General features: G+C 36.9%; 1 protein-coding gene across 4 annotated transcripts in view; it reads left to right on the top strand.

Annotated features, from left to right (window-relative positions):
- Positions 1 to 24,028, top strand: part of HAPLN1 (hyaluronan and proteoglycan link protein 1) — an 84,565-nt gene extending 60,537 nt beyond the window's left edge. For 2 of the 4 annotated variants that reach the window (XM_032276682.1, XM_032276675.1), the window contains exons 3-5: positions 8,912 to 9,283; positions 17,395 to 17,697; positions 20,194 to 24,028. In XM_032276682.1, the coding sequence (XP_032132573.1) occupies positions 8,912 to 9,283; positions 17,395 to 17,697; positions 20,194 to 20,483 (965 nt within the window). In that variant the 3' untranslated portion in view covers positions 20,484 to 24,028. The remainder of the gene's footprint in view (positions 1 to 8,911; positions 9,284 to 17,394; positions 17,698 to 20,193) is intronic. The other 2 variants (XM_032276686.1, XM_032276685.1) reach the window with 1 other exon arrangement.
- The last annotated feature ends 750 nt before the right edge of the window (positions 24,029 to 24,778 follow it).

A 24,778-nucleotide genomic window follows, 5' to 3' on the forward strand; every position in this document is an offset into this window, starting at 1 on the left:
GACCCAAGTCACATGGTTGTTAGGTGGTGACCATGAGATTAAACTCAGGCAGGTTGGCTCTTGTCTCCAGACCCATACAGGAACATGCAGCAACATCAAAGCCTTTTCATGGCACCTTTACATGACATGATAGGTAAAAATGGCCCCCATTCTATTCCATCCAATTTATATAACTATGTTTCAGAAGAAATAAAATCACTAAGAAAAAGAAAGTTAGATCTTAGGCTTTACAGAAGCTTTGCCGACAGGCCACCATTGTCATTCTTAGCAGGAGTAAGAGAAGCAAGGAGTGGATGGCAGCTGCAAATACACACATTCCACACCCACCCCAAATGCAGACTGTCTGAAACTCGCAAGGAAATGGAAGAGGGAGCAGACAAGAATTGCATGCTATAGATATAGGTAGCTATAAATGTAGATATAGATAGATAGATAGATATGGGCACAGATATAGATACAGATGACAAAGACATAGATATAGGCAGAGGTGGAAAGATAGTGATAAGTTTGTTTAAAAAGACTTCTAAGATAGTAGTACTGAAATTCACTCCTATCTTGTTAAGAACCACTAGATTAGGAGAATCCTCAAGAGTTGATGAGACATGAATTTCTCAGAAACCAATACTTTCTAGGACCTGCCTTCTGGAAGAGCACAGTGAAGAAGACAGCGTAGAAGATAGAAACACCTGGCATTCTGTGGACAAGTAAATGTTTACTGATAAGAGTCAACATAGCTGGGCATTTACTGTAGACCAGGCACCAAGCTAAGTTCTCAATATGTATTTAACCCACAAAAGAACCCAGGGCTGAAGATGACTTACTTCCATTTACTGATGAGGATACCTGAGGCACAGAAAGGTTAAGTGACACAGTGTAAGAGGTATAGTCCATATGCTTAACTAATACTCTATGACTGCTGGGAAAAGAAATGAAATAATTAATGTGGAAAGGCAGAAGCCACAAAGAACTTTATCAACAGAACAGAGCTAAACTTTCTCCTCACACTTTACTTCTTCCTGCTAGAAAAGATTAAGAAAAGGGAATTAAGAGGAGACAGAATATTTATCAGGATAGTGACAGAGTTTCTGGTGTATGTCTCAGAACAGTGATTTTTAAACTATGTTCAGTTGACCTCCTAGAGCTCTGTAGGGCCTTGTGATGCCCATCTCAACCAGAGAGGCCCACATTTATGAGATTACATGGAAAAGGTTTGTCTTATAGATCCTTTGCAAGGTTGGGGGGAGGGATTCCACTGTTCTAGAAAAACTTTTTTTAAACATTGCCATAGATAAACCTCCAGGCTCCAAAATAGTGATGCAATTTATCTTCATTTTTTACTATGAAACTTAAATACGACCTAATATAGTACCCATTCATGATCAGCATCACTCAATACAATGCTATATTTTAGAAATGAGCAGTTTCCCAAGACATGATCCATTTAGCTCTAAGGAAAGGGAAAATGATGGATTTGGTTAATGCCTACAAGGATGCTTCATAGCACATCACATCTGATAATGCAGATCTCAACAGGAAGGCAAAACATGCCATTGAGAAATTATAAAAACACAATTTAGCTATAGATTGATAGGAAAGAGCAGAGTATTAAGACTGTACAGTGGTTACGGAGAAGGAAGCCCCTGGCAGCACTGGGAGGTGGGCTGGATGGGGGAGTATGATCTTGTAGCCTGTGAGACCAAAAGGCAGGGTCACAGATGATGAAAAACAGCACTAATCACTTTCTATCCAAGAGCGATCTCCACTTATCCTATTTTCAGCATACGGATTTTTTCCTTTATGGCTCAAAACTAGACAACAATTAGTATCTTTGGCAATAGTATCTTTAAAAAATAGAGAAATGAGATGAAACATGTATTTCATGTTTTAAATACAAGTTTAAAGATACCATGTTTAGTAACACAGCAATAGGTATATAATCCTTTAATTACAACATAATTGAAGACATACGTAATAGAAAATATAACTTTTCAATTATAATAATATATTAGAATTATGGCTACCAGCTTCTTGTATATGTTTCCAGAGAGACTCTAGATTTTCTGTGTTTATTTGTTAATTTAATTCCCTCAACTTTTAAATTTATTTTTATGCAATTTTTATTCAGCTTGTGCATGGGAAGTACATTCACATGGTTCAAAATTTTTAAAATATGGAAGTGTACATGTGAAAATCTCCCAAGCATTCCTCTACGCACTTTCCCCCACAACTTCTCATAGTCTACCAAGGCTGTCAGTTTCTTCTGAATCCTTTCAGATATACTTTATGCCAAACTACACAAACTTTTCAATTCTCACAAATGGTGAAAGCACACATACTTCTCTGTATTTCTGTATCTTCAGGTCACAGTTTGAACTTCCAGGTGAAAGCAAAGATGGGCCAGAGAAAAAGTCCAGATTTTTTTTTTTCTTGAGACAAAGTCTGGCTCTGTTGCCCAGGCTGGAGTGCCGTGGCATGATCTTGGCTCACTGCAACCTCCACCTCCTGGGTTTAAGCAAATCTCAGCCTCTTGAGTAGCTGGGATTACAAGTGCGCACCACCAAGCCTGGCTAATTTTTGTATTTTTAGTGGAGACAGGGTTTCACCATGTTGGTCAAGGTGGTTTTGAATACCTGACCTCAGGTGATCCACCAGCCTTGGCCTCCCAAAGTGCTGGGATTATAGGCGTGAGCCACTGTGCTCAGCTCCAGGTTTCAAATTCAAATCAAGTAGGTGAGGCACAAGGCAAAAATGAGATCAGTTTTCTACTACCTTTTGCTCTATCTTCCCTTCTAGAGGCTCAAGATCCTTTGCATTCAAGAATAGCTGGGGAAGCAAGCTAAAACTTCGTCTCTCACAAATTAAAAGTAATGAACTCTTTGAAAGGACAGTAAAGGCTGGATGAGAAGGGAGAGGGTCAGCATTGATGGGGGTGGGCACCTGGAAATGTTTCTGATGCAATCTGATTAGACATCAGAATCCTGACCAAAGATAGATTCTTCTGACTCCAGGTGAGCAGTTTCAGGAAAAATTAGATTTCTTCCATTCTGAAGGAGGCAAAATAATTATAAAGTTAAAAGTTAATAAGTAAGGCACTCTTAATTTTCTAAATTACATGTCCTACTCAAATGTAGTGTGTAAAGTACAATGAGAGACAAATGTTTAAATTATATATTCTACTTAAATATTGTGTCTTTAATGTATGTAACTGTTTTTATAAGGTGTTTTTATTTCAAAAAGATAGTAAGGTGTAAAGCAAGCTCAGATATCCATGTTTACTGCCATAGCTAAGCCCAAGCTATATGCAGCACTAGAATATTTCAATCACAGGCACTTTTTGCATCAGGCACTATGTTGATGCTGGAGAAACAACGTAAACAAGGCAGAGTGATTGTTTTCAATAGACTATAGTAAGCACAGTGATGGACACAAATCCATGCTGGTTGCTCATTCTCCTGCAGGCTTTGGCTACATTAAAGAAAAGAACAGCTTCCAAAGTGTTAGTCTTACACAACCAAATCTACTAAAGTGTCAATAAATGTCACCAAATAAAGAAGTATTTTTAAAACCTTGTGCTTTTTTTTTTTCAAATAACTCATTATGGAGCTGACAGTTGAGTCTGTGTCTATCAGTTTGGAATGTCAGAAAAAAATGAACTTTCTGTTTGGGATGATGAAAAAGTTTTGGAAAGGGATATTGCTGATGGTTGCGCAAGGTGAAAGTAACGAATGGCATTGAATTATACATGTAAACATGGTTAAAACAGCAATTTTTAAAATATATATTTTACCACAATGGAAAAAATAATGATGGTGGTAGGGTTTTTTCTTGGAGAGATGATTTTTAATGTTCTTATTTAGCCATCTCAAATACATTCCACAGTTGGTTTTTTTTTTTTTTTTAATTATTATTGATCCGAGAAATCCAAAAGTCTCCAGTCTACTTCACCCATACACGAGTGGAGAAGGTAACCAACATCAAGACTGGCTATCTTGCACAATTGTTCATTCATTTTAAAAAGACAAACTTTTTTTTTTTTTTCATAGAAATTGTATTTGTATCAGGGAGCTTCCCAAGGGCTTCACTTTCAAAATGAGTGGTGTGAGGACCATGAGGACGGATGGATGAAAAAGGCTTTTTAGTGCCAGAGGAGAGAGGAGCGAGGTAGCCCCTGACAACCGATCTTCCTTCTCCTTCTCCAGGAGGGCTCCCAATTTCATGTTATTGTTTTCTGTGATGATTCATAAAATGTATAGTTACAAATGACCTAAGTTTAAGGTGTGACTTTGTACAGCTTAAAAACAAAAAGTTTGTGGCTCACGCCTGTAATCCCAACACTTTGAGAGGCCTAGGCAGGCGGATCACCTGAGATCATGAGTTTGAGACCGGCCTGGCTAACATGATGAAACCCTGTTTCTACTAAAAAGTACAAAAAATTAGCCAGGCATGGTGGTGCGTGCCTGTAATCCCAGCTACTCAGGAGGCTAATGCAGGAGAATTGCTTGAACCCGGGAGGCGGAGTTGCAGTGAGTCGAGATTGGGCTGTTGCACTCCAGCCTGGGCAGCAAGAGAGAAACTCCATCTAAAAAAGTAAAAAAAATAACAAACCACAACAACAACAACAACAAAATAAACTTTTATCTGTATCGCCCTTTCCTTTTTTCTGTCACCTAGATTTCTGTGGGTATGAACTGCCAAAAAAATTGTTATGCTTTAATAGGACTAAGAACAATAGGCAATGGTCCAATGTCATAGTTTTAAATTATTTTTCTCCAGTTGTTTTTGTCCTATTGTTTAAAAGTCTTCATCTAAATTTCATAGCAAGTATAAATATCAGTTGTTTGGTCACGCCACTGCTTTTATTACTTGGTGAAACCAAATGATGTCCTCTGGATTTCACAGCAGAATTTGTAAGATAATAACGAGGCCCCAGTGGTTCAGTGAGTCCCCATTAGTGTTCTCACCAGGCCCTGCTGTTTCCCCTGGAGACAACTCTGAGCTTTGAAGGGCATCGGATCTTTCAAGTCATTGTCACTAATGGAAATGGGAAATTTATTTACTTGTAAATTGCACTTTAAAAAATTTCATTCCCCAATGGACATCTTCAGTTTCCCCAGTTAGTCATATATCTTCAACATACAAGTCTCATTTACGGACAAAATTAAGCTCTTCAACACTATGCAAGTGTTTATGTGCACCTTTTCACACTGAAAGGAAAAGGGGAAATGGACACTTGTATACTGCGTAGTTTTATTTATTTTTCCATGTTGTTTTAAAAAGAAAAACACACAAGACTCATTCTAATGATCAAGGCTTATTTTTATCTTTCACATTTCAATTGCTATGCAACTGCCTGTTCATCAAACAGTTCTTTTTTTGAGATGGAGTCTCTCTCTGTCACTCAGGCTCGGATACAGTGACGCAATCTCAGCTCACTGCAACCTCCACCTCCTGGGTTCAGGAAATTCTCCTGCCTCAGCCTTCTGAGTAGCAGGGACTGCAGGCACGCACCACCATTCCCATCTAATTTTTATATTTTTAGTTGAGATGTGGTTGCACCATGTTGACCAGGCTGATCTCGAACTCCTGACCTCAAGTGATCTGCCCTCCTCAGCCTCCCAAATTGATGGGATTACAGGTGTGAGCCACCACATTCAGCATCAATCAAACAGTTGTGATTCAGACATTAATTTCAAACTGATTCAGGAGTTTAAATCCAATTATCAGATTCAAGACTTTCTCTAGGCAAAAGCGTCCAAAGTTTGTAATCAGCACCCGTGGTTCCGTTTTCCTCTGTCTTCATCCCTTTTCCTTTCCCTGTCTAATTCAGTGTGTTTCTTGGCTGGTCTCTATAATGACAACCTGTGACTTAGCACCTGATGAGAACTGCAACAAGCTCAAGGTTCTCGTGAGGTAGACTTGTCAGAGTCCAAGACCTAAGGCATGATAGAGCCTGCAACAGAACCCAGAGCTCCTGACTCACAGCCAGAGCTCATTCCTCCACACCTTACATGTTCTGCAACAGATCACTTCTCCAGCAATGCCCAGTGCTGTCTAATCTGCAGTGTAGATCTTCTTTAGCAAACAAACAAAAACATTATTCTCAAAGCCATGTTGGAAATTTAGCCTAAGGAACCTTAATGGCCTCAGTCACTAAATATGTTACATCTCTCTGCTAGAGTTCTTTGAATTTCAGCCAGAGACTTCTGGGATCTATTACCTCGACACACACACACACACACACACACACACACACACACACACAAATGAGGATGGTAGAATTTTATACATGTTGATAGGTTTGTTAGAAAAACTATTTTTTGTGCAGGTCAGTGGGTGTTTGGTGTCTGCTTAATTTTCAACATTACACGACATAAGTCATCCTCTATTCACAATGCTGGAGTAGAAGTAAAACAAAAACATAATCAGAAACCTACACTTCTAAAATACTGCAAGATGGTTTACAGTTAACCACAGAAAAAAATTAGAAGTCTGAGTCCCTTATACAAGAGTTTTGATCTTTGCCTTAACTCTTTAATTTATAAAACGTTTAGACGTTGTATTCATTCTGGAACAGCTGATGATTACACTAAACCTCACAAATTTCCAAGTCTCACAGGTGGCATTTTATATATTTACTTTTTACTCCACATGATTCAAAACTATAAATAAGTGAAACGATGGAAAACTAATATATGTCAAAATTATGCTCTATTTTGGGCAGTATCTTAGTTGGAAAATACTGTGTAAATCTAAGCAGCAGGTACAGGTTAGTAGTTTGTGCACACAGCATCGGTCAGCCATTGTTCTAAATGCTTTATGTGTATTAGGTTAATTGTATATGGTAGGTATCAGTCTCTGTAATTCACATATAAGGAAATTAGGGCTTAGAGGTTGCACAACTTGCCCAAGGCTACAGAGCTAGTAAATTGAGGAAGTGAGGTTAGGCCAAGGTCTATGTCACATTAAAGCCCTTGTTCGCAACTACCATAATAATCCCATGCGAGTGCATTTGGACATTAATTTTGACTTTGAATTAAACAACTTGAAAGAATAATGAAACTGTGACCTCTTATAGCTATGCGTCATATCTAAACTAGGTTCCAGCATGGGAAGGCCCAGCTCCTGGGGTGTTCACACCCCCACCTTTGCCCCCCACAAGATACTGGTAAGGAAATATTCCCTATGACCCTCGGGCATTCCTGAGAAAACTTAGTTGACAGCACCTTTTCCTCCTTCTAGAAAGCAGACACTAGAGATGTTTAGGTAGAACTTGGATGCAGGCATTGTGGATATTGTAATGGAAAAATTATACATAAGGTAGAGTTGCATAGATTTATCTTTTATAGCTTGAGATTCTATGGTCCTAAATAATGAGATAAAGAATGAAATATAAAGGAAATGCTTAATGAGCTGGATTTGTGATTTATCTTAACTAAATACTAAATGAAGCCATTATCCTACAATTTCATTATCTATTCAAAGTGAGTGGCATTGATGACTTTGCTAAACTTTTCAGCTTTTTGAGGCTTGGAACTCAGTATAAATGAAATGATACACTCAAAAATATAATTCTGTTTTCCGTATGTTAAAAATAGAAATGCTATGTCTATTTTTCAGACACTTTCTATTTTAAAATCCAAATCCTATATTTGCCATATGTCTCAACATAGCTACTCTTCTCAGTGATTTGGACATCTCAAATGCTTTATGGCGAAGGATTATTCAACACCTATCTGCCCAAGGCAGGAGGTCTGCAGACTTATGTGAAAGGCAGCTTTGGTGGCTTTTGAAAGCTGTATATGGACACAAAGATATCCACATCCAGGAGCTCTTATATCACTTTCTCATTCTCAAATCTTGGACACCCTTAAGAGACACTGTCAAGGTCAAATCATAATGTGCCAGCCAGAGGGAAACCCCAGAGAAAGCCAAGATCTGAAAATAACAGCTGGTATGTGGAAAACGGCAGACCTGCTGACTTGGCACACTCAGGATATTGTGGTGCTCTTTGGAAGGCAATAAAGTCCTTGGAGGAAGGACTTGGAGGAAAACAAAAGGGCAAGGAAAGGAAAGGTGGAAGTAATAAGATAACTGCAAAACGAAGACATAGCAGAAAGCAGAGAGAGAATAAACGGATATTGAAGGGAGTAAAGAAGCAAATAATTATTTGGTTAATCAGAAAAGAAGCATAACTTTGGATATGCTTTTAACATTCAAATTTTGAGGAATACATTTCAAAATCTTCTGGAATTTGTCAAAAGCATTTACTAAAAATACCTTTGTCTAGCCTTTCTGTGAAAACGAAATACATACATATTTCCTGAAATGCTTCAGAATAGCATAACACAGGTGTATATTTGACTAGAAGCCAGAAATGTAAGGCTGTTCTGAGTTCTCTGGCCAGAACAGTATAATGAAAGTGAATCATGTTGCTTCATATTTGGCGTGTTAAGTACAATACAAACTTACTGTATTAGAAAGCCCAGCTGGGCTTATCTTACCTTAAAATGCTTGGGTTTATATTGATGAAATAGTCATGCAACTCTCTCACTTCTCTTGGTCTTGTTTCTACATTTTCGATATTTAAATGTAGAAGAAAAAATGGAAACCATAATAAATAGAATTTATCACGAAATCATTGACCTTCAGGTGACTATGGAGTCTTAGATCCAATATTTCTTACTGATGATAATGTAACTTCTTCCCCTTTGTTTTAAATACATGACACTTTAGAGATATTTTCTAGTTACTAGAGGTACCTTTCTATATGGTTCAAAAGAGATTACGTAGAGAAGCTAATCACCCGAAGCTATCCTTTGTCAGATATCCTGTATATGTAACATATTTCATTTTACAAAAATGTCTGAAGGTATATTAACGGTTATTTTCTTTTTTTCCTTTTTAATTATAGCAGAAAATGGTCCCCGTCTACTTGTGGAAGCAGAGCAAGCCAAGGTGTTCTCACACAGAGGTGGCAATGTTACACTGCCTTGTAAATTTTATCGAGACCCTACAGCATTTGGCTCAGGGACCCATAAAATCCGAATTAAGTGGACCAAGCTAACGTCAGATTACCTCAAGGAAGTGGATGTTTTTGTTTCCATGGGATACCACAAAAAAACCTATGGAGGCTACCAGGGTAGAGTGTTTCTGAAAGGAGGCAATGATAACGATGCTTCCCTGGTTATCACAGACCTCACTCTGGAAGATTATGGGAGATATAAGTGTGAAGTGATTGAAGGACTGGAAGATGATACTGCTGTGGTAGCATTGGACTTACAAGGTAGGTATCTACAAGTCATGTTCAATGTAGAAATGATCACTAGTAGTTGATTTTTTTTCATGAAGAGTAATGTCTAGTGGTTACTGCAGTAATAAAGTGAAAAACTCAAAAGTCCATGCCTAGCATATTTTTCTATTCTTTCGTATTCTACAGTCTGCCTATGATTCCAGCTTTCATGTTTGAAATGTACACACAATGCTTATGTGCAAAATTGAAGCTATTTGTAACTAGGAGAAACGTGCAGTGGAACTGAATTAACAGTTTTCAGAAACTGCCTTATGCCAGTCAAAATTTAAATTCCATTATATGGTTATTGAGAAATTCAGCTTGTGTATTTTTTTTAATTGTGTTTCTAAAATTATTTCAGTTTCAAAATAATGGCATGTTTTGTAAAGGACATCTGCTAACTAAAATGTATGTTATTGTATTCCGTAAAATTATTGCAAAACCTTAATTCAACAAGAAAGTAATTTCTACATTTCTTTAAACATTCTTCTAAAGAAGTGATTTTATAATGGTTCAGAGTCTCTTAGTCATTGAATACCAAACGGTCAAGGCATTTTGTGGGAGAATTCTGTTTCTTAAATATGTAAGCCATTCAATAGGTTCAAAAACCACCATGTGTACAAAGCTGTACCACAAAAAGTATCCTTGCCATCCTTGCCTCTCCTCTGCCCAATGTCTACCCTCTAGGGACACTCCTCTCCTTAGTTTCTCATGTATCACAAGACATCTTATTTTTCATAAATTTCAGCATTACTTTACACTGAAGTGTGGATTTTGGCAGCATTGACAGAATGCCTTCCTTCCTTATCTGCATAAAACTCTAAGTGAATGCTTGCTAGAAGCTCCTTTTACCCCCAAGGACAGATTTGTGGCTTTTGGAAAAATATTTGTTTGATTCACTAGTATATCACTGACTATTTGACCTTTCAAATCCCATGCAATCCTATCACATATATGGAGATTTATTTGCTTTATATATCTAATAAACTGTACAGCATTGTAAAGTACATTTTTGTGACCTTTCCTTGTCTCTCCTAGATAGTTCTTGGCCCCTGAGAACATGCCACCTTGTGCTTTAAGTTTTTACTGATTCACATTAATATCCATGAACATTGGCATCATTCAGGATGGAAGGAGTTGACTTAGAGAAGACAGTCTGTCATCAAATGTTAATTGAGACCATTTATCAAAGGGGCATTGAAGGTTGCCCCTTTAAGAGAGCCTTGAGGCCGGGCGCGGTGGCTCAAGCCTGTAATCCCAGCACTTTGGGAGGCCGAGGCGGGTGGATCACGAGGTCAAGAGATCGAGACCATCCTGGTCAGCACGGTGAAACCCCGTCTCTACTAAAAATACAAAAAATTAGCTAGGCATGGTGGCGCGTGCCTGTAATCCCAGCTACTCAGGAGGCTGAGGCAGGAGAATTGCCTGAACCCAGGAGGCGGAGGTTGCGGTGAGCCGAGATCGTGCCATTGCACTCCAGCCTGGGTAACAAGAGAGAAACTCCGTCCCAAGAAAAAAAAAAAAAAAGAAGTTTAGAAAAAAAAAAGAGAACCTTGAGCTAGTAGTAAGTAGCAAGAGGCTTAGGTTCACCTCAACTCTGCCAGTATCAGTTTTGTAACCGGGGCAGGTCAATTATCTGTTGTTACTTTTTCTTGTAAAACCCTATGTTTATATATTACAATATATTTCCTAAACTTAAGTAATTTGCATGCAATATTTAAAGTCTATGTTTATTTTACAAAATGAAACTCTAAATAAAAAGAAACCAGTATAACTTACGAGAAATAGAAGGAAATCATCAAAATAAACATAATAAGCATAAGGTATTCTAAATTCTAGCTGGATGCCACTGCTTGATGGTGGCTTTGAACATGAAGCCTGCTCTCATTGTTTAAAAGGAGTTTCAGCATATGTTAGAGCACAATGCATGACAGGGTCAAATCAAGGCTCCTCCAAGACACAATTAGAGATGCTGAAAGGAGACTAAGAAAATAATTTTTTTTCTCCTAGGCTCTTCACCATTGCAAATCTTCTGATTCTCCACGCTTAGGGAACATTCCCTGTTATATAACATATATGCATACGAGCTAAGTAAATGTGATCACAGAAACCAGTTTAATTGATACATATTTTTACAGATGCTGTTTTGGTGCCATGAGAGAGAAAGAATTCCAATCTTTGTTCTTTCATTCAACAATCGTATAGTCCATTAAAGATTCTAAAATAATTTATTGAAATAAGGCAGAAGTCAGTAAAATAAGTGGGCACAAATTTCTATAATCATATGTTCTATTCATTTTGTTCACATTCAGTAAACCTTCTTTACAGATGAAGCTTAAGACAGACGCCTTTTCTAAGATAACGGGCCTAGATCTAGTAAGAGCTAGAGCTGGAATTTGATACCAAAGGCATTGGATGAAGCCTATGCTCTACTCCACTATGATTTGAGCATTTGCAAGAAGGGGAAAGTTTCTGTTGGTAGAAGAGAGACTTTAAAAAGGCAGCAGCATTCAGCAGCTTCAGGCTTCAGAAAATTCTGAAAGGTCCAAAGTTATTGGAGTGATAAGCTAGGACCTGTCCTGTGTTCACGGTAGCTGTTAAATCTCCCTCCTTCATGGTGTTCTCATAGTGCCTTTTGTAGACTTCCATTATAGTTCTAATCACTTACTGTTTTGTAAATATTTGTAAACTTCTTTGTCTGTTAAACATGATCTACTTGAGGACATTCAAGTGCCAAGAACAAAATTCATGCTCAGTAAATAGTTTACAAGTAAAAGAATGTTTGATACAAAGTGTTTAAACTTTCAAATACAAAAAGCGTGCATGTAATGTGGGAGTCATGGAAACCATTCTTAAGAAAGAGACACTTGGCTGGATGTGATGACTCACGCCTATAATCCCAGCACTTTGGGAAGACGAGGCGGGTGGATCGCTTGGGGTCAGGAGTTCGTGACCAGCCTGGCCAACATGGTGAAACCCCATCTCTGCTAAAAATACAAAAATTAGGCTGGCATGGTGGTGAATGCCTGTAATCCCTACTCAGCAGGAGAATCGCTTGAATCCAGGAGGCTGAGGTTGCAGTGAGCCAAGATCTCGCCATTGCACTCCAGCCTGGGTGACAGATTGAGACTCCATCTCAAAAAAAAAAAAAAAAAAGGAAAGAAAGAGATGCTTGATTTAGACCATGAAGGTAAGCCTTTCAAAAGGTAAAGAGCATGAAAAAGCAGGAGAGAGAGCATCACAGATAAGACAGAGACATTTCTCAAAGCAAAAACGTGAACAACAGGAACCACTGACAGCATTCCAGCTTGCCTGCATTCAGTCTCAGGTTGGTGACAGGGTGGGATAAAAATTTTTAACTTTCCATTGTCGCTAATTTCAAACATTTGGAAAAGTAAAAGGAATGCTATAATGAATCCATATATCATCATCCAGCTTCAAAAAGTATCATGATATAGCCAATCTTATTTTATTTTGCCTTTTTACTCCCACTACCACTGAATAATTTTCAAAAAAGACTTAGATGGGATATTACTTTATCTAAATATACTTCAGAGTAAGATGAGGATTCATATTTCAAGGTCAAATTACAACAAATTAAGATAATCATCAGAATAAAATAAAAGTCATAAAAATAGAAAACTTGTCATAAGCTAAGGACAATCTCCACATATTCTGGGATAGACAATAAGATGCAGCAGATTATATGCATAAGAGTTTAAAATCTGTGGTGAACCACATATAGCAAAAGACATATCTTCTGGTTATCATTTATTAGCTCTCATTCCCTCTTTTGATCTTTTTCATTATCAACGACATTCTTACATGTGACTACCAATCAGGCAACTGTCACTCAAGCTCCCTGTCAATCTTCTAACATGCACCAAAAGGCCAGGGAAGCATCTCATTTTACATGCCTTGATTGAGCTGCTTTTCCAACCGTAATTGCACATTATCTTTAATTGTGTTGGTCCTTTAATACCAGGTTAAATGCTATTTACACTAAAGAAAGTTACTGATTAGTAAAAAAAAATTCTTCATGATGCTTAAATTATATAGCTCCTATTTGTATTACAAGCTTTTATTCTGTCTTAGATTCAAACCATATATATGTATATATATATATATAATCTCCAAACTATATATATTTATTCTGTCTTGGATTCTGTCAAATAAAGGAAGAGGACACACCCATACCTATGTCCTAGAATATCAAGCACAGTGCCTTGCTCTTAGTTGTTGCTTAAGAACTGTTTGTATAATCACACTAACAAAAAAAAAAATTATAAATCCTTAACAAAGACTGACTTCCATGTGAGTTGGAATTAGATATGGAAACACAGTATTTTCATACAGAATCTTGGATAAGGCAGAGCCCTCTGATTGCCACCAATTACCTACCTTGAAATAGCACCCAACAAGCCACAAGATTTATACAGATACAACAGAAGAATGTCACTAGAAATTTAGGGACAAGCTGGAGCTCCAGAATCAGAAATTAACTGGGCTCAGCAATCAATAACTACACAATTAATGATATGCAAAACATGACATTTATGCTTCTAAACTTCCACTGTATTCATCTTCCATTGTTGAAAATGGGGCTAAATATACAAAATTATAGTCTGAGAACTATCAGAAATAGAAACATAATTTCAGATACGTGCATAGCACCGATAAGCACTATGACAGGCACTAAGGGAGGTCATATTACTTATGCTACATGGTCTCTGCCTTTTATTACTAGAAACATTTACTTTATGTAATTATTAAAACTTACTTTAACTTTTATATGTCCCAGGATGTAGAAATCTTTCATATGTCTAACAAACTGATATTTCCAACAACTAGAGTGAATTGGGCTGGGTAATTTTAAATCTTGAAGAATGCATTCTCCAAATGTATTTCAACTAACTAAACTCACATCATTTGGTATTATTCTTTCCCATGTAATGTATCATCCTTACTAATCTCCTTTGTAATGATACATACCAGCCCTCCACAGAAAGTTATGAGCTTTTGATTATCTTTTGATATATAAGTATGAAGGATACATGAGTCAGATATTCCTTGGATAATCATACCACCTTCTTTCCCACCCATAAAAGTTTAACTTTTCTTATTTTTGCAACGCTGGATAATAGGAACTATTTGCTCCATAATTCAGCTGTAAGAATTACACACTTTTTCTACAGAGCCAAAAAGGTTTCTGCAAATGGATGTTAAAATCTCAACTAGCCGGAATTATAATAAGTCAACAAATAAAATACTAATATAACAATCATGTCGTTCCAAAAATGGCCCTGCTTATAAAAACATTGTAATGTTGAAATGTGTATGTGAAGTTTATAGAATACAGAGAAAGTTTTAAAACTTCAAGTAAAGCATAGAGCTTTACTTTGATTTACTTGGAATATGTTCTTTCCAGCATATCACACAGTAATTCAGATTTGTTAAGTAAATCATTTGAGCTGATACAACAGTTAGTTGTATTTTTCTTACAATTGAAAAATACCAAAATTTTAACATGTTTCACTTTCTAAAAATGATTGTATGAAATTATGTTACATTTGAAAACAACTCAAATAAAAATATACAGCACTGGATTTGGAACTAAATCAATTATATTTAAGTAACGTTTAGAGGTTAATCAAAAACAAATTACTAGAGAAAAGTCTTTCCTGATGCTTATTACAGTCCCCCAAAAAGACACTACAGTGAATTTAAACCTAAAAGATTTTCCGGGTCTTTAAAATTAGCATAAATTAAAATATTCTGCATTCCCCATTGTTACCGTCTTCAGCCATTTTGGAAATGGAAGTCAACTCCACTGGTTTCTTTCTCTTTTCAGGTTGAGTTACTTTGAGATTTCTGTCACTTAAGATCTAGCAAAAAAAGGAATCTCTAATGAATAAATTGAAGATTTTCCTTTTCATCAGCACTCCCAGGGTGGCTGAGGAAAGAGGATAAAAGACACGAGGGACCAGGGCACCACAATGGATTTTTCCCACCACTGACTGGGTTCCCAGCTCAGTGCCTGGGCAGTGTCCTCCTTAGATAGAATCATCTCCAGGCCTTCCCGCCCACTCACCACAGGAGTTAGTGGCAACCAAGAGAGGCTTTTACTCCTTCCTTTTGGCTCTAATTCAGCTTATAGATCCTTCAGCCAAGAACCTGAGAAGGCAGAATGAGATCAGGAAGCCTTCTTGGAGCTCTGCCTTTCATGAATGGTGCCAGCTGGATTGCCCTACAGGGACAAACGTGTCCTACAGAGGCCTTCAGTGGACATGACTTGATTTAAGGCCACTGAAATTTCTTCTTGTAGAGTCTTTTAGGACAATTTATTAAAGAAATATTTCCCGTGTACTGGTTATGCTATTAGTTGATTGTATATCATCTTGAATAGCTTCTGCAGTCTCATAAAATAGCACATGTGCTATAACTCACCAAATTACTGTGTCAGTGGGACAAATGTTTGCATTCCACGTGCTAAAATACTAATTACTTCTAATTATATTCAAAAATTTGAAGCAAGCCCTTGAATAATGATTCTAAATTAGTTATCTTTTAATAACCATGAGAGAAATATTTTGACACAGTAGTCCTTTTCAAAGTCCAGCAAGTGATGCAACTTTTCTTTCTTATTTGGTAATCCTTAGTCTTTAAAGAAAATTATGCAGAGTGTCGTGAGGCAGCTCGTTCACCTCCCATAATTAGTTGAACAAAAGAAATGTTTTGGAAAGCCATAACATCTTCCCAGGCAAAACAAATGCCGAGTCACACTGTTAACATTTGCTATGGAACTTCTGTCCTCAAAATATTTAACTTAATTATTTGGCATTAGTCAATCAATGGATGTCTATTCTGTACCTACATTTTATAGGACAAGTTTAGGGAAGCTTTTTTTCTGTTTATAATAAAAATGTTTCAAACCCCTTACTTTCAGTTTGCAATATATAAATGTGGAAGTTGAAAAATAATAATGGAAATATTTTTAAATGAAACCCTTATTTTAGTCATGCTATTTAAGGGCAGGAAAAAAAAGAATAAGAGCCACATTAAAAGTAAACATATAAGCGTACCATGGTGCTTTCTATGGAGGAGTGTCTCACAGTACAAGTCTGTCTTATTAATCTGAAATAAAATTGTTTAATTATGTTCTTGTTAGATATACAAAGGAATTCACTTTAGCAGGAGTGTCCAACCTTTTGGCTTTCCTGGGCCACGCTAGAGGAAGAACTGTCTTGGGCCACACATAAAATATGCTAACACTAATGATAACTGATAAGCACAAAAAATAAAAAAAGGAAATCACAAAAATATCTCATAATGTTTTAAGAGAGTTTACAAATTTGCATTGGTTTGCATTCAAAGCTGTCCTGGGCCACATGTGGCTGGCAGGCCACGGGTTGGACAAGCTTGCTTTAAGAGTTTCACCAAATAAGACTCCCCCTATGTGAAGGTTACTTATCTGCAAGTTATTAGAAGACCATATAAAAAGAGTTACATATCTGAACTTGAATCATTTGTTAGTATGCTTCCCTATACATTTAAAAGACTACATAAAACTAATTACTAATTATATAGGTAAAATTACTAAGAAAAACATTGTGAATTTTGATAAATACCTTCTGTTTGAGCACTACATCCCCTCTGCTCGCAGTATTCAACATTGAGTATTTCCGTATCTGACACCAACTCCTAGTACTCAATACTGACTCTTTCGCTAGGTGACAGGGGCTCAGTAGTAACCCATTGCAGGGCTAGTAACTGGCAGCAGATGGTATGTTCTCAGGGAGGGCTATTTGGAAACTGTAATCTGCAGACAGATCTCTTCAGAAAAGAGAATTTTAAGGCTAGAGTTGAACTCTTAGCAAAAGCAATAAATCACTGAAGTTATCAAGCAAAAAAGCTGATCATGAGATGCTCAGAACTGAGAGGATGCTTAAAGGGGAAAAGCAACATGAGAAAAAGTTGCTAGTTGACAAAAAAAATTTGCCTCATCTGATAGAGGCTCTATTATGGTTTTCACCAGCTAGGTGGGATTTGCTTAGAGTTGTTAGTTTTGGGATTTCTAATGACTCCTTGCCTTCTCCTTTGGACAGGTGTAGTATTCCCTTACTTTCCACGACTGGGGCGCTACAATCTCAATTTCCACGAGGCGCAGCAGGTGTGTCTGGACCAGGATGCTGTGATCGCCTCCTTTGATCAGCTGTATGATGCCTGGCGGGGCGGGCTGGACTGGTGCAATGCCGGCTGGCTCAGTGATGGCTCTGTGCAATATCCCATCACAAAGCCCAGAGAGCCCTGTGGGGGCCAGAATACAGTGCCCGGAGTCAGGAACTATGGATTTTGGGATAAAGATAAAAGCAGATATGATGTTTTCTGTTTTACATCCAATTTCAATGGTAAGATAATAACTGTATTACCTTCTTTCCTGTCTCAGAGACCATTCCATACTATACCACTAACTACACTTGGCTTTTAATCTTATCTTCTAAGAAAAACAAACAAAAACAAGCTTTGAAGTTTTACTCTAGTTTAAAAAGATACAAAAACTTCTTGAGTGTCATTATTTTTAAATATCCACATAAGTCAAGCAAAAGTGCATATTCCCAGTACTCGTAGGTTTTATTTCATCCCATTTTTATATGAAATAGTTGAAACTGTCATGTGGCTTGAGGTCTGTTCCCTACTGTCAAAGATGATGCTGCCAGTGTGTGCCCTCCATAGGCTATGACTCTCTCAGTCAAAGTAAGCGTGCCTTTGTTATTACGCATGCCCTCCATCTCTCAATCACAGGTGCATTTATTCATAGATGATCAACAAAACTCAGGACAAAGTGGGGAGTAAGCAAGAAAAAGGAAATAGAACTAACTCTCCAGGTGAAAGCAGAAGGAAAGGTTGCATCAGTGTTGATGACTGATTCCTTATATTCATGTGCCTCTCAGCCCTTCTCTTGCTCCTTTCAGAGTCAGCCACATAATTTTTGGGGCCCAGTGGGAAATGAAAATGTGGTCTGTGTGCCGTGGCTTGTGTCTGTAATCCCAGCACTTTGGGAGGCCACGGCAGGAGGATTGCTTGAGCCAAGAGTTTGAGAACAGACATGGCAACATAGTGAGACTCCCTCTCTAAAAGAAAAAAAGAAGAAGGAAAGAAAATGTGGAGCTCCTTGTTCAAAAATGTTAAAATTTTAAGATGGTAACAGCAGAGCATTGAACTAAATGCAGAACCCTTCTACATGCAGACATGTGGGGCCCTGTGTGGTGTCACAGGTCACACACCCATGAAGCAAGCCCTGGCCCCATCATTTATATTTCAGGTCCCTGGTGATATGCTTTAGGAAAAATAGAAAGAGATTAGAAGTCAAAGGTCAACTTTTTTTTTTTTGAGACAAGGTATCACCCTGTCTGTCACACAGGCTGGAGTGTGGTGGCACGATCTTGGCTCATTGCAACCTCCACCTCCCAGGTTCCCAAGTGACTCTTCCACCTCAGCCTCCTGAGTAGCTGGGACTAAGTGTGTGCCCCCATATCTAGCTAAAACAGAGTTTCACTATGTTGGCCAGGCTGGTCTCCAACTCCTGACCTCACATGGTAAGGCTGCCTCAGCTTTCCAAAGTGCTGGAACTACAGACGTGAGCCACCATGTCCGGCCAACAATCTTTTTCTGTAAAGGGCCATATAGTAAATATTTTTGGCTTTGCTGGCCATGTGGTGTCTGCTGCAACTGCTCATTGTAAGTGTGTATGCTGTAGCACAAAAAACAGCCATCAAAATACTAAACCCAGATGGAGATGGCAGCATTCCAATAAAATTTCATTTACAAAAACAAGTAGGAGGCCAATTTTGACTCCTGAGCTGAGTTTGCTGAACTCTGGTATAGATGCTTGTACTTAACCTCCAGTTAATGTTCCAACGGCCACTACCCTTTCTCCAAATCACAACATCTCAGTCTAGTAAGAAATGGCAAGCATTAATTTATACTTCAGTAACCTCTGTCTAATGAGGGGCAGGAGAACATCATATTAAAATGTCTAATCAGGCAAGAAAGTCTGATTAGGTTCTGCCTAAAACTAAGATGCATGAGAAAATCTTCGGTCAGTGTGTATGTATCACTTTCAGTCAGTTGAAGTGATATTTTCTACATTTTACATATTTAATACATATTGAAGGAATCTCAGTAATTAACACTGTTCAATAAGTGGTTGAGACTAATTTGTCTTTCTAGTGAAATCAAGAAATAGGTGTCAGGGTTCCAACCAATGGAAGCTGAAAAAAATAAACAAATTTGTCTCCTTTGCTAGAGAACCAACACGGACTAGGTTTACATTCTGAGTACGTATTATCTGCAGCAAGTGACTTCCTGTATTTTATGCATTTTCATACCGTTGTCTTTGAATGAGAATAATGTCTTATTGATACCTGGAATGAAAAGGACTTGAGGGCTTTTGATTTTTTTTAAATGGACTTTTATGTCAGGAATGTGTTTTGATCCTTTCACATTCAAATTTTCCCTCTCCAGAAGCTTGTGCTGGGGTTCAGTCTTGCTACAGCTAGAATTTAAATCGCCCTTGCTTTTAACATGGAATTCTGTCTTCTCTAGTGCCACAGAAGGGCTCTTTTAGTCACTAATTAGCTAACAGAAAGTGCATCTGCCCTTTCCCTTTTCTTTTTAAAACTATGAAAGGGGCATGTCTGGACACATATTAAGGGGCAAGGGAAAAAATTAACTTAATGGAAGTGACCTAGGGATACTACCTTTAACTGACATTTCTACGTTACAAAAACTTTCCAAACATTGCTCTAGCTCCCCCTTCATTGAGAAACCACTTCCGTTTTTGGCTCTTTCTGCGTGGTTCAGTTGCAGACCAGCCCACTGACTCCGTCTCCTTCTCTCTACAGGCCGTTTTTACTATCTGATCCACCCCACCAAGCTGACCTATGATGAAGCGGTGCAAGCTTGTCTCAATGATGGTGCTCAGATTGCAAAAGTGGGCCAGATATTTGCTGCCTGGAAACTCCTTGGATATGACCGCTGTGATGCGGGCTGGTTGGCTGATGGCAGCGTCCGCTACCCTATCTCTAGGCCACGAAGGCGCTGCAGTCCTACTGAGGCTGCAGTGCGCTTCGTGGGTTTCCCAGATAAAAAGCATAAGCTGTATGGTGTCTACTGCTTCAGAGCATACAACTGAATGTGCCGCTAGAGCGCGTCAGTTTTAAAGTCATTAAGAACATGTGAAAGGTGGTTTTTTTTTCCAATATGAACTCATGAAAGTTACCAAAACTGTGATAACCCTTTTTTACTTACTGTAAAGAGTCATTTTCATAAAGACCAATTCATTGATTTGTTTTTTGTAAAGCTATCATTAAATATATATCATAAATTAATATAAATTTAAGGGAAGCTCTACGTAAGGAGACTTTAGAGCCAAACTGTTTAAGCTGTATCATCCCAACAAAGTATCTTTTCATGAACGGGGCATGCAATAGCTTGAGAATTGCTAGGATTAAATTAAGGAAAGTAAAGCTACTCAGAGCAGCAGCTTCCACAAGCACAAACTTTACACATTTGTACAATTTTGAAATGCACTACAATAAACAAATTAGAGCAACAAATTTGAAATACAGCCTTCTTTACATAAACTGAGTTTATACAAAACTCCGTTTCACAAGGGGACAATCTATACCTTTCTAAAAGTTAATATTTCAAGTCTCCAATAGACAGAGTCTTTTACTCTTTAAAATCCTGCCTTTTTGACCAAAAAACAGAAAACATTCATATGGAGTCCAATGCATAGTAACAAGCATAGTTAAAATTCCTTAATAATCCCATTTATATGACATATGAGACATAAATAAGCAGATAATATTTAACCAGTGAAAGACTTCTACCATCCTATAATTGAATTACACATGTCTGAGAAGAATTGTTTTATCTTTTGAGTAGCTTTACTGAGTTGTATTTGAATTCTAAGGGCCATTTGCTAAGCAGCATTTAGCATCTACTCAGGGCAGTTATATAGATAAACTGCTGGACAGAAAAATTGTAAAATTTAGCAGCTTGACTTTCTGTTAGCCTATGAAATGTTATTGTCCTATAAAAATAACTTTAAATTTATTTAATATTTCTTATTTACATTATATGAAAAACAATTACATCATAAAACAAATGCCTGATTCAGAAACAAAGACCCAACTTTCAAAATTCTTATTATTCTTATTTGTACATACACTAGAAAACCCAACTAGTGCCTATGTTTTGGGGAAAAAAATCAACAATGCAGTTCTAAACCTTATCCCAAATAGAAAATGTGGTTAATGATGTCACTTTCCTTGCTGGTCATCATTAGGCTTCAATTAAATGCTGAAGCTGTCATCAAAGAGTTTACACTAAAATCTTCAGGGCTTTAAATAAAAGGTTAAGTCCAGCTTCAAAACACAACTATCCACATTAGCAGCTTCAATCCTAAATAAAGCTCTGTTTTCCTATATTTTTATGACTGCTGAGACCCCACAGGGACCAATATTTGTATTCAAATTACATTTCGTGGTTTCCCATTATTTCACAATGAGTTCTAATAAATGGGATTTACTATAACAATCCAAGTATGACATAGTTGGTATGCTTTCATGAATGTTTTTATGTAGATTTTCCTCCCATGAACATGAGTAAATAAATCTGTTTCCTGAATGGATTGTGGTTGCATTTAAAGCTCTGTAATAATTCTAATAAATTTACTCTATAAATATAGAGTTATGTGTGTGGAAGGTATAGAACAATTGGAAGTCCATGAAACCATAACTATAATCATATATTATTCAGACAAAATATTGTAAATAAAAGTAGATCCTTTCTTTCATCAAAAACATATTTGAAAATTTTCAGATGCTTTAGTATTAAAAGATGACAATGTTATGCATGCACATTTTTAAGTTAGGTTGGATATGCAAATTGTACAAAACCATAAATCCAAAGAGTTCATAAGGTTTAAACTCAAACACTGGTGGTATAAATAGAACTTGCACTTCTAAATTAAAGAAGATACCTAAACAGTATAGGATGAGGTTATACATTATTTAAAGAGGGGACTATCTCCTAAATAACAACTCTTAACACCTCAAATGTGGGGGCTAGCTCATTGGAAGAAGTCCATACTTGAACTGTCATTATGTATGTTCCAATAATTTTGTTGGAAATGCAAGCGGGAACAAATTTCTATTGAAGCAAGCATCTAATTTTCAGTTATATCCAGAACTCTACCTTTATAATGTTAAATGTAGTAGCGTTTCTTAACTTTTAAATACTTACTAGTATAGCAATTGGTGCTGATCAAAATCTCTGCAGTGACTGTTAGCTGATTAAAATCTATATTAATTTACACATCATTTTTCCATTCGTGTAAAAAACAAAAAATCTTAACACAATGAATACTGCTGAGCAGAATTTTTATCTTCTGATTTTGCTCAGAGGATCAGAATTTCCATGCCCTTTAGACTCCTACTTGAATGAGTCTTTTTAATGTTCTCATTTTGCTGTTTTTCCACCAAATGTCTATTTCCGACTTGATTCCTCAAGGTGTCTCACTGAGCATACCTGAAAAAGAAAGATTATTCTAATACAATTCCTAACAAAAAGTTGGTGCAACACTGGCTTACTCAGAAATTGCTCCTCAGACATGGATTCCAAGAGTGTCAAAGAGATTCAGTGGGAGGCTGGGCTAGGAACCCTTGTTTTAATGATTTTGTCCATAATTAACACTGGTGACCGTATAAGGAACAAAGTATATCTGCACATTTCACTGAGACATCTACATTGGAAACCCCAAACCAAAACAAAAAGCAATTCAAATAAAAAGACAATATAAGAATGAAAATAAGTTGGTCACATTAACACTGGAAGCCATCTTTAAATGACTGCTGCCATATTGTATCACAGTAATTTTTAGCCAAATATGGCATTTGTAAATTTAAACTTTCTCTCATAGAAAGGGGGCCGGTACCTGTTAAAATGTTATTTTATGCAATAATATAGTCACTTATTATTTTGGCAATTAGAAGTAGACTTAAAGGAGATTCCAATTTGGTTGCTGGCAGCCATTCTGGGTTTCTTGATTTTAGTACTCCAAAGAATATGGTGGTCTCATGGAGTAGCTGACCACTAAGGAGAAGAGGATTAAAAGGGACTCACTTATCAGTTTTTAGCAATAGAATGCATTAAGAAAATCAATGGATAACTGACATCCTTTGGTTAAGAAGTTAACTGTATCATAGCTCACTACTGCCAGAGCAGCAACGGGTGTACAATGAAAGAGATGAAAAATACAAAAGTCATTAAGCCACCTGATTAAAAGGAGACCAATATTTAAAGACATTTAATAGATACTGAGTATAAATTTGAGGAGAAGAATCAATCTGTATTACCAAAAAAAATGTTTTTGTTTCCTGTAAGATACAATGAACTGGTACATTAAAAGTCAATTTTGTGTTACTGCATTATCTTTTGATTCTTCTGAGTTGTAGAATCTTAGCTATTTTTCTTTGTGTCGAACCCTGTAAATATATTATTTCCAAAAAAGGCATTTAATTCGTTCTTGTTCTGATACATTTGACTTCAAATTGTAAATACATACGATTTTCATTTCCTAGTACTTTTGCAGTCGGAAAAAAAGATCATATATATGGTGTTGCTAAATCAACTATGGCATTATCCCAAAATATATTGGCTTTTTTCTCTTTGTATGTGACTCAAAGCATAATTTATTTTTCCAGCCAGTTTAGCAATCCCAGAAATCTATGGTGTTGTTCATTAGATCAACATATTTGTAATGCTTTATAACTTAATCATGGGTGCTGAATTAAAAGAAAAGTTTTTCTTTACATATTTAAGTTCTTCTCTTTAGCACTTTACACTCCCAATAACAAAGAATACATTTTGCAATATTTCCATCCCTACTCTAGATTTTCAACATAAAAAATAGTTTCTGAATTTTCCGATATACAGAAATGAATTCTTGGGTGCAAGGGTCGATTGCTGGTCCAATGACTTGAATGGAAACACACCTAAATGAGTTTGTCATTGACATTAAAACAAAGATGTACCTTAAAATTTTTCCCGTACTTAATTGCAATACGTTAATTGCCTTGGAGAAGAAAAAAGTCCAAGGATAATATGAAATTAAATCATTCACTTTTAGTGTTTTAGTTCTTACACAGATGGACGATAACCTCACTTTGCCAGCAATTTTTGTATATTATAGCCTGGTCATATAAAAAACCTGCTTGATACTAATATCGAAGGACCTAACAGAATTTCATAATGTTTAAATAAAACAAGTAAACTGTTAAGATGTGATGTTCTTACTTTCCTACATAGTGACAAAGCTTAATATTATAATAAGATTACACTTGAACAAGACTATCTATCGTGAGCAGAGTGGACCCTGTCTATGATGGTAGATACATAAAAGAAGTAATAAAAATGAGATTA

Source organism: Sapajus apella, unplaced genomic scaffold (assembly GCF_009761245.1).
Source record: "Sapajus apella isolate SASKATOON/1434 unplaced genomic scaffold, GSC_monkey_1.0 scaffold1, whole genome shotgun sequence".
Lineage (NCBI taxonomy): Eukaryota > Metazoa > Chordata > Mammalia > Primates > Cebidae > Sapajus > Sapajus apella.